The sequence below is a fragment of the Suricata suricatta genome, chromosome 13 (assembly GCF_006229205.1).
Source record: "Suricata suricatta isolate VVHF042 chromosome 13, meerkat_22Aug2017_6uvM2_HiC, whole genome shotgun sequence".
NCBI classification, from domain to species: domain Eukaryota; kingdom Metazoa; phylum Chordata; class Mammalia; order Carnivora; family Herpestidae; genus Suricata; species Suricata suricatta.
Genome location: NC_043712.1, coordinates 1,574,535 through 1,585,266, shown reverse-complemented (window position 1 = coordinate 1,585,266; position 10,732 = coordinate 1,574,535). Strand labels below are relative to the sequence as shown.

General features: G+C 58.7%; 1 protein-coding gene across 3 annotated transcripts in view; it reads left to right on the top strand.

Moving 5' to 3' along the window:
* SEC16A (SEC16 homolog A, endoplasmic reticulum export factor) overlaps window positions 1-10,732 on the top strand; it is a 27,545-nt gene that overhangs the window by 739 nt on the left and 16,074 nt on the right. For 2 of the 3 annotated variants that reach the window (XM_029919425.1, XM_029919424.1), the window contains exons 2-3: window positions 3,217-6,867; window positions 8,543-8,682. In XM_029919425.1, the coding sequence (XP_029775285.1) occupies window positions 3,286-6,867; window positions 8,543-8,682 (3,722 nt within the window). In that variant the 5' untranslated portion in view covers window positions 3,217-3,285. The remainder of the gene's footprint in view (window positions 1-3,216; window positions 6,868-8,542; window positions 8,683-10,732) is intronic. The other variant, XM_029919426.1, reaches the window with a different exon arrangement.

Here is a 10,732-nt window from a genome sequence, read left to right as displayed (position 1 = left end):
AAGTGGCCGGGCCGGGCCCAGCCCCGAGCGGACGGCGCGTCTCCGGGTGCCGCCAGGAGTCGGGCAGGGGCCCCGGGGGCGGGCAGGGCCCTGCGGGGCCGGGGTGGGTCGGGACGGTCGGGAGAGCGACCCTGCAGCCGCCTTCTGCACCTTTGTCGGCCGCCTCGTCAGACTGACGAGGACCCCGCAGGTATGGCCGGCTGTGTGGCAAGTGCCTGTCGGGCTCCGCTGTACTGACACTTGTCTTCGTCCCGCGGGCCTCGATGGAGGGAGGCTGTGTTGGAACGGTGAAGATAGACCAGACCTGCAACTTCTCAAGGAGTGCACACGCTTGGGAAATTTCTTCAACAGTTTTGCGTGTCCTTTGCTTCGAAGGTTCTGAAGTTGTTTTGTCCTCACTGGTTGGGCGATTTTTCCCCAGCCAAACTGGTGATGAGGCAGATTTGCATTTCGTGGCAGAGTGACCGAGACGTTGCAGTGGAGGTCGGCCCCCTGTGTTTTCCGTGAAGGGTTATGGGATCGAGTAATGAAATTAGTGGAGTTTTTGTGGCGAAAGGGTTGTTTAGAGCGTCTGGGCGCATTACAGCCATTTAAAATCGGTTTTTGCTGCTTCACCTAAGAACTTGTGAGTGGTGTGGAGATGGGGCATGGGCTGCCGTGTCATAGGGTTCCGGCTGCTGTCATCGGAACAAAGGTGAGGCAGGAGGCAGAGAGTGCTTTCTGTTCCTGTGACTCATTCACCCTAAACAGCAGGACGGCTGGAGATTGTGCTGAGCCTTCAGGGTAGAGCGTACATTTTAATGATTCTTTCCCGAACATCAGTCCGTCCCCGGATCTTTGCCTTACTTAGCAGCGTCTAGACTCCCCCTTCGTGTTAACATCTGAAGGTGCTGGGGGCTGTACTTAGAAGAGTTGCCTTTTGTCTTTATGTCAAGCGGCTCGTAGTCTGATGGGGACATGATGCTCACGGTCTCCGAGAGGGACGCTGTGGGCAAAGGGTCGCCTCCCTGGTGCTTCCTGGCCCTCCTGCTTGTTCACCCCACAAAGTTGACGGAGGCAGCTCCGACGTGCCCTGAGTACCTCAGTCCCTTAGCCAGGAATTTGGATCGAAGATCAAAGATTGATTGTGCTAAGTGTTTCACGTAGATGCAAGTTGGTCTAATGGAAGTCCTAGGTTTATGAGTAAAATGCATTTTTAAGGAAAGCAGCCAGGGTCTTTTTAAAGTGAGAGGACTTGGTACAGAAGGACTTACTGGCTAGACTAAGTGTCCCTGGGGTCAGCAGAGACATGTTAGGCGGTGTTTCTGTTCCTGAGTAGAGAAAAAAGATCAAAAGGATAGTGTTCATATTCAGGATTGTTTCCAACGAAAGAATGAAATTGGCATAATGTTACAAAGTGCTCCCGTGTGGGGTGTGGGGGCGGGGGATTCTGTTTTATAGGGAAGTGATAGCGTTTGCCTGTAAAATGGTTCTTAGTTCAGGAGCTGAGAAAGTTTCTTCAAGGAGAACATTGAAGTATGGACGTTGTTCCCGTTTTGATGGCATTTCCGTATTGAGCATCCCAGAACCCACAGGGAGTAGGACACAGCGCTGAGAAGGAGCCTTAGACTCTCACTTACAGGTGGAGAGGCTGGGTGGCAGGAAGAGAGGAGGCGTGCCTGGGTCCCTGCTCTCACAGCCACGCCCCTGCCGTGTGATGCTCTGGGCCTCCGCTCTCCGTGTTCCTGCTTTCCAGCTGCGTGGAGTGACTGAGGTCCCCTCCCGGAGCCTTGCGAGGAGGAAGTGGTGTTTCGGAAGACGCGCTGGCGCCTCTGGCCACAGATAAGAGGAAGAGGCCGTGCTTGGCCGCTCAGTCCTTGTAAACCTGAGCTGCACGCATTCTTTCTTCTAAAATGACAGCTTAGAACCAAACAAAGCCTCCAGTGCTGTCCCCAGTCCAGTCAAGTCACGTGAGTTTCAGGGTGCTTGTCAGTCCCAAGGGCTTTCCTGTTGGCCTAGGACAGACACGTGTGGGCCGTAATGGTAGTGAGGACTCATCGGACTCGTTTCCAGAGACGGGTAGGAGCCTTCACTGTCAGTCGCTTTACTGAAAATACACTCACAAATGTTTTCTCTTATGGACTCTGAGCAAAAGTGCGGTACGGCTGCAGAAATGTGTGGGTTAAACTCTGGAGTCCTTCTCCCATTTCTCCCTCTGGTGTTTACTTTGCTCTGTGACTGGTTCAACTTAATCTGTGAGCGTGGCACTGGGGGAGGACTCGTACATGGACAAGAGGGGAAAGAGATGGGGTACCTGGGCTTTTGTCTTCAAAGTGCAGGATAACTGTTCAAGGTCCTATGTAACATATTTTATTACAAATCAAAAACCACCACTAGTACCAGCGACCAAGAAACACAGTAAAGACGGTTTAGTTTTCTGTAGAAGGTGTGTTGGCAGCCAGTGATTGGAAGTTGTTGAATCAAGTCAGCCGGTCAGTTTTAAAGCTGCTTCACGTTTAATTGGAGCTTTCAGTCGGACTCACTTCTCACAGCCCTCGAGTCAGACGTGACTGGTTCCGCTCACGTGTCAGCCAGGCGCGGCGCAGAAGGCGGGCGTTCCACACGGTGGCGTGAAAGGCGTTTTTATATATTTCAGATTCCGTAGCTTATGTTGCTAGGTACTTTAGAACACTTTTTCATTAAAATGGAAGCACACATTTTAAACTTTCATTTTCACTTAAATATTTAACATTGATCTGTGTGACAAGTGACAGTGCCATCTTGATAGGGCAGTTGGTTCTTTCTGGATCTGCTGATTTGCGGGAAGATGTCCGCGCACCTGGTGGTAAATAAGACCAGCAGTGAGGTTTGCTTCATGCATCTCAGCCGCGTGGTGAGGGCGTCACGGAGGCGTCAGGCGTCCCACGGGGGTGCTCAGCCGGGCGATGACATTGAATCCCAGAGAAGGCAGGGACTTGTCTGAAGTCAGTCAGTGAGCTCAGGGCACGGCCGGCGTTTGCATCCCTGTCCGGCCACGGTCTCGTCTCTGCACTCGCCTGCACTCCCCGGCTGCAGCCCCTCCGGGGTGCGGTTCTGGGTGGGAGCGGCGGGTCTCGGGACTGAGGGCACGGACTCCTGAGTTGTTTCCAGCCTTCTTCTGTTTTCTTAGATCTCGTAATTCCAGCTGGGACTTTGAACATCCGGATTTTATGCTAATCTTTTCTTTTTCCTTTTCAGTTCAGATTAAGGAACGCCTGTATCCTGCTTCTTTCTATCAGCGGCGTCTAGTTGTGCTAAGGATTCGTCATGCAGCCGCCGCCTCAGGCAGCCCCGTCAGGCGTGGTCGGGCCACCTCCAGCCGGGACTCCGCAGAGCATGTTCTGGTCCAACAGACCATACAGGAGACAGGCAAATAGTAACGCCCCAGTGACCCCGATCACTTGCCCGCTGCAACCGGTGACGGATCCGTTTGCTTTTAGTAGACAGGCGCTGCAGAATACACCGTCGGGCACTTCGTCCAAATGCAGCACGCCCATTTTGCAGGGCCCGGCCCCGCCAGCGTTCCTTCAGCGCCCTGGTCTGCCTGTGCCCCACACGAATGCTGGGGATACCTCCCAGGGACCTGTGTCGCGGTCCACAGCGGACGCCACTCTGTTTTCAGGTGTGTCAACACCTTTAGCACCACCGGAACCCCACCTGAGCAGGAGCGCCGAGCTTGCTCCCAGCTCGGAACCCGAAGTGCAGGCCCTGCCGTACCCTCACCTTCCAGGAGCTGGCGCTGACGGTTCTCACGGGGGCCATCCGCACATGAATGTGCTTGGGCCTGAGAGACCCCTGAGTCAGCAGAACCTGCACGACAGTGCTATGGCACCAGCGCTGGCCCCTTTCTTCCCTCAGCCGTGTCAGCAAATGGCAGGGCAGTGGGGGCCGGGGCAGGGAGGCCCGCAGCCCTCAGGTCTACCTTATTGGCCCCGCCCAGAAGGACCTGCTCAGAGCGCAGCGCCCCACGCGTCCAGCGTTTCCCACTACCCTGCTCCGTCCAACCCTTATCATGGTTCCAGCCACGAGCAGCCCAGCCCACAGGTGTCTCTGCTGGGACCCTTGGCTGGTGACGGGAGCAACGAGGCGGCCTACTTGCAGAGTGGAAACCAGCCAGCAAACAACTTTGATCCTGAAATTGCGTTCAGGCAAAATTCTAGGGCTGGGAATACTCGGGCCAGCCAGGAGCTCAGGCCAGACCCAGGAGTGAACAAAGAGCAGCTGCCAGACCCTGTTCTCGTTGATCCCCTCGCTCAGGGAAATATCCCGGAAAGCCATTTGCACTACCCCCCAGGGGCCGACGCCAGCCGGGGCCTGCTGGAAGGGGACTCGGGGGCTCTCTCCATGTTCTTCCACGGTGGGGAGACGGAAAATGAGGAGAACCTCTCATCTGAAAAAACAAGCTTCGCTGGTCGGTCTGACTTGGATGGTTCCTCCCCCAGCCCTGGACTTGGTCATGCTCCTGCACGTGTGGGGGCCGGTGGCATTTACCACGCCTTTCCCAGAGGTTCCAGCGAGGCCACGCAGCAGGGTGGACACCCGCAGCCTTATTTCTCACAGTCTGCAGGCATCCAGCCTGATAGGCCAGCCACGGCAACTGCCGCCAGCGCCGTGTGGGGCAGCACAGCGGCCGCAGGGGCTCACGATGCTGGCAGCTCACAGTATGAGAACGTGGAGGACTTAGAGTTCATTCAGAATCAGGAGGTTTTGCCAAGTGAGCCCCTAAGTTTGGACCCTTCCGCCCCAGGTGATCAGCTCAGATACGGTCCCCTTCCTGGGCCAGCAGTCCCCAGGCTCGGTGTTGTGGGCCATGCTGGAGGTGGGGGCCCAAATCTTGAGGCCCCGGATTCAACGCCACACCCTGTACGATCCGATAGTGTGTCATCGAGTTACAGCAGCAAGAGCCACAGGAATCTTTCAAGTGCCGCCAGGCCTCAAGACCTGGTGGGCACTTTCATTCAGCAGGAAGTTGGAAAACCTGAAGATGAGTCTTCGGGGAGCTTTTTCAAGCAAATCGATTCTTCTCCCGTAGGAGGTGAGACCAACGAGACCGCCAGGAGCCAGAGTCACCGCAGCAGCCTGTCCCAGCCCTCGACCCCAAGCCCCCCCAAACCCACCGGAATATTTCAGACAAGTGCAAATAGTTCTTTTGAGCCAGTGAAATCCCACTTTGTTGGAGTAAAACCAGTTGAGGCCGATCGAGCCAAGGTGGTGGGGGAGGTGAGGGGGGCCAGAGCCCACCAGAAGAAGCCCAGGCCGGCTGCCGCACCGCCGGACACCTGCTCCGGCAACCTGGAGCAACCTCCAGACAACATGGAGACCCTGTGCACACTCCCAGCTGGTTCCCTGCCCTTGACCGGACCCCTGGAGGCCGAGCATGGGCTTGGGTATGCGGGGGGGCTGCCCTCAGAAACTCTGCTTCTGGCGGCTGAGAAGAGGCCCTTGGCTAGGGCGCAGGGAGCGGTGAAGTGCGAGAGCCCAGTGACAACCTTGTGGGCACAGAATGAGCTCCCGGATTTCGGAGGCAGCGTGCTTCTGGCCCCGGCCGCCCCTGCGCTGCATGCGCCCGTGAGGCCTCAACCCTCCGAGGTGATTCAGCCTCCCGATGAGGGGCTGTCCGGTCAGCAGTCCCGGCAGCCTGGCCCTGGCCTCCCCTTGCAGAGCAGGGACAGCCTCGGTGCTTCCGAGAACCTCGAGAACCCTCCCAAGGTTGGAGAAGAGGAGGCCCTCCCGTCGGCGGCGAGCTCTGGCTACGCCAGCCTCTTGTCCTCGCCACCCACTGAGTCTTTGCAGAATCAGCCAGTCTTGATCGCCCAGCCTGATCAAAGCTATAATTTGGCTCAGCCCATTAATTTTTCTGGGTCCTTATCGAGTCCTAATGAGAAGAATCCGTCCTGGAGAGATGCTTCGGTGGGGGATACACTGACGGCAGGCAGCCGGACTGTTGGGGGGGACTCTGGAGAAAGCGTGCCTGTGTCGGGGATCGCGGCCGGCTCGCTCACCCGCTCGCCTCTGCCTAAGAGTCTCCCGCAGAGCAGCTTTCCACAGGCTCCCGGCGCTTCGGAAACCGTTTCTAGTCCACCTGCTAATGTGCTGGTTCAGCCGCCACTTCATCCAGTTCCAAAGAACTTGCTTCCAGAAAGCCAAGAGGTTCATCATGCAGAGAACGTTCTTCCCGAGTTGGTTAGGAGCCCTGCTGGAACCACAGGTGTGATGTTAGTGCCACCTGCAAACGCTACCTCGGTATCTACTGGTAATAAAGCAGACCCTTCCGGTGATCGGGAAGAAACTTCCGGAGCCCTAGACTTCACACTGAATAGGACTTTGGAAAACCCTCTAAGGATGTATACCCCGTCCCGTTCTGACAGCCCAACTTGTGTGCAGACGGTCACCAGCCATCCCAGGCAGCCCGGGCCAGGGGCATGCAGCCCAGACCCTTTCTACCAACAGGTGACAAAAGATGCTCAGGACCAGTGTGGCCTAGAGAGAGCCCAGCAGGAGCCCTCGCCGTCCCCCCAGCGAGGGCCCCGGGGAACGTGTTCAGAACCTTCGAACCCCGGAAGTCCGCCAGTACAGGGACAGCCCCCAAATGCAGTCCCACCGCCCGGAAGTCCAGCTCCAGCTGACACGGGTCAGCAGCTGCCGCCTCGGCCACCGCGGTCCTCCAGCGCATCCGTCGTGTCCAGCAGCTCCAGCCAGGCGGCGGCGCGGTTGGAGCCGCAGTGGCTGCAGCCGCCGCCCCCAGACTTGGCATCTTACTACTATTACAGACCCCTGTACGATGGCTACCAGTCCCAGTACCCCTCGCCCTACCTGCCGGACCCCAGCACGGCCTCTCTCTATTACCAGGTACGGCCGGGCTCTCGCGCTGCTGAGTCCCGGGGCCAGTGGCCTACCCTTCCCGAGCTGTTGCATAGCTGCACCGTCGTGCAGAGGGCGGGCCCGCGCACTGCTGCGTGAGGAAAGGGCCCTGCTCCCAGAGCCTGCTCTGCCGGGTGCTGCCCGTGTCTCGCGGGTCCACACTGGGCACTCCTGAGTTGGATGTTGTGGACTGCCAGGTTAATTTTTAAGGCGCCCTGCCCCAGCTCCCATGGCTGAGGAGCTCTCTGCGCCCTGCCCTCTGGTGGGCACTGCCGGACCCGAGCACTGAGTCGCGCACTTCGGGGAGCTGGGACGGCCTCTCGAAGCTTCAGTGTGGCTTTGACGTGAAAAATACGCCTCACAAGGAACAGGAAAGTGTGTTTTAAATTTCCGGAGAGTAGAAACGTTTAGGGAGAAAAGGTAGGTTCAGAGCATAATGCAAGCAAAACCGCCGAGGGAGATGAGGTCCTGTACGCTTCGCTGGCGCGCGCAGTCTCTGCGCCACACGGAGCGCTTGGCGTTCACGGTGGCGCGAGTGCGTGACTAGAGCCGGGCTCCGTCCGGTTCTCTGGTACTTGGAACAGTGGGGTTCGAGCGCACACATCACTTCCGTCACCTCTGGTCCCAGCCCAGCACCACACAAGGTCAGCAGAGTGTCAGAGGTCAGAGGAGCGTAGGCCAGAAGTTTGGAAAGCAGTGGGCAGGGACGGATGCCATTCTGGGGGCCTCTCAGAGGCGGCCCAAGGGTGCAGGGCGGGTCGGGGCTGGGTTGGGCGGCAGCCCCCACTGATAGGAGGCCTGTGTCTCCTTTGCAGGCTCTGAGCATCTTTGGGATTGTATGAATAGTGTGCATCTAACTGCTGAGGTTAGTGAATTCTAGATTCTGAAAGGAGCCCCAAGGACTCCTGTTTCCATACATGGACACGGGTTTCAGGTCCGTCCAGTGCCCAGGAAGCGCTGGCAGAGCACGAGGGGAGCGCCGAGCCTGCTTTGGGTTCTTTGTGCAGCGACGCTGTGTGTGTCCGGGAAACTCAAGCCGGAGCCCAGCACCACTCCTGTGGGAGCCCGCTTCCTTCCACCTTCCACCTTGTTGCTGCAGTCTCTGGGGGTGGTCAGGAATTCATCCGTTTGATGTGGTTTCTCCCCTTTGGCCAGGTGATGGCGGAGAGTCCGGCTCGCAGCCCAAAGGGCTGCTTCAGGTCCCCACGTGGCAGCTCCTTCCAGGCCAGTGATCTGGTCATCAGCCCGTGGCCGGTCTTCAGCCCTAATGGGCTGAGCCTCATAAGGACAGAGTAGGTCCTCTCTTTGAGGCCGCCCGCAGCCCCAGCGCCCATTCACGCGGAACCCTGGAGACTTTGCTTACCCGAGATGGGGTCAGAAACAGGACACAAACTTGGGGGGTCTGAGCGCCTCCACGGGGGCTGCCTGCCTGCCGACATGGTGGCCGACTCCTGAGGAGGACCAGGGCTGCGCCTTATATATAGGAAGCTCCTGCTGCCTATCTGTGGCTGTGGATTTCAGATTGTAGGTTTTCTGTTCTGCACGAGGGAAGCCCCACGGCCGGTGCTCCCGGAGGGCCATCGTTGGTGCCGTTTAGAGCTAGTGCCAGCTGCTTGATGGGTGGCTCTCCTGATGTCTGACGTTGCACAAACCCTTCTTCCAGCAGGATGCCTACGGCCTCTACGAGCCCAGATACAGGTCCTACGACAGCGCCGTGTCTGCCTACGCCGAGCGCTACCGCTGCCCTGAGCCCGAGCGGCCCAGCTCCCGGGCAAGCCACTGCTCGGACCGGCCGCCTGCCAGGTGATGGACGTTTGTGTTACTGGCTGTGGTGGTAACTTAGCAATCTGAAAACTCCTACGAACCTGTTACTTCTGCGCTTGGCTTAACGAGCACGGGCAAAGCACAGGCGCGCTTTGTAACCGAGCAGAGCCCTCCCTTGAGGCCACGTCGTGCTGTCAGCCAGCACTGGGTCAGGCCAACCCCCCTTCGGGGTCCTCCCTGGGCCAGGCGACTGTCCTACCACCGAGGCGCGCACACAGCTCTGGCATTTTGGTGACCGGGTGTTCAGGGCCCTTGGGCTGTGGTGGCTTTGCCCCGCTCAGGCCGCTCCCTGCCACTGACCACAGCGGGGCAGAGTCCCAGGCCAGGCAGGCCGGGTCGGGACCCCTGCCCGCTGCCTTTTCCCAGCGGAACGATGCCTCCGTGCCGGAAGGCCCCACACGTGTTTGTCCTGCTGTCCTCCTCCACTGAGTGCGTGCGTCTCGGCTCTGTGATTACCGATGGGGGATTTTGAAAGAACCCGGGCATCATGCCTTCCAGCCAAGTAAGAACGGAAGCAGGTCACAGCGTCCCGCTCAGAGACGTAGTGGCGGGGCGCACTGCCTCCCAGCGTCTTCACCGGCACCTGCGCGTCGTCAGGTGGGAGTGACGGGCTAGGGTGTAGGCGTTGTCACAAGGACACTCGGCTTCTTGAGCTCGTGATAGAGGAAGTCATCACCGATGATGACCTTGTACGTGCACTGCCTCCCAAGATCATGGGGTCCGATCGCTGGGTCCTCGGGTCTTTGGCAGCTTGTCTGGAGACACGGCTCTGTCTCTGAGCCTTTGTCCGTTCGGCTGGCCTCTCTGTACACTGCTGACGGGCACACGGCCCAGCCTTCTGGGGGTCCACGGGAGAGGCTCCCAAGGTCTTCGCTCCTGTGAAGTCAGGGAAGTAGGTTTGAAGTTAAGATAAGTATTCTGATGGAGGGAAAGTGTCGGGCTCGTGTTTTCTAGAACCTAAGGGACCAGGGAGAGCGGAGGAGGGTGCAGCCCGGCTGCATCTTGCCATTCCAGGTTTCTCTCCCTTTGCCCACCTGCAAGTTAGCCGGACAGGTCATTCCAGGAGGCCGACGGTGGCTACGTGCTGTTGAGAAGTCACCTCGCCAGGAGCAAGGCCAGGTCGCACACTAGTGGCTGCGTCACGTGTCCGGCAGTTTTTCTGTGTTCTTACTACCTTCACCACTCATTTGAGACAGCCCCGCATAGCAGCCTGGCCTTTCTGCCTTGCCCTGGCTGGGGGTGTGCGTCCGTGTCCTCTCGCACATGTGTGTGTGTCTGTGTGTGTGTGTGTGCGCGCGCGCGCGTGTCTGCGCTCGCAGGTGTGTCCATGCACATGTCCGTGCTTGTGTGCGTCATTCTCAACGCCTGGGGGGATCACGTACCCGCAGGAACTGCCTGAGGTGGGAACACGCCTCCGTCTTGTGAGCGTGTGTCTCCTGATGGACGGACTCTGCTGGCGAGGGCAGCGAGCAGGTGGTGTGCCCCTGGCTCTTCGCTGCATCGGATCATTGTTGTGAGCCCACCACTGGCGTGTGCGGCCCCCTGCTCTGCAGAGGGGTGGGGTTTAGAGCACTGTCCTCCAAGGCCCTCGGAGGGGGCCTTGTTCCTGCAGCTGAGCTGGGAGAGAGGGTGCTGGACTGGGGGGCCGCGCGCTCCTCACTGTGGTCTCTGTCCCAGGAGCCGTGCCAGCCAAGCCCCCAGGCTCAGCTGAGTGAGACAGTCCTGAAGGGGCACGAGGAGTCACATTTTAAAAGTCAAATATTGTCTGAATCTTGTCATTGAAAGACAAAAATGCTAGTAAGCCGTTCTGAGAATCTTACCGCCCCAGAAGGGCTGACACATGACCTCGCTAAGCTCTGCTTTTTCTGCGACTAGGGTCGGACTGGCACTGGGTCTGTGAGGCCCCCTCCATCAGACACACTCCAGGCCTCCTGCCGGTCAGGTGTGAGAGCAGCTGCGGGGGGCCGGGGCGGCCGCCGCCCCACGCCTGGGTGCGTGCCTCTGCCCCCGGAGCCGCGGCCGCGCAGAC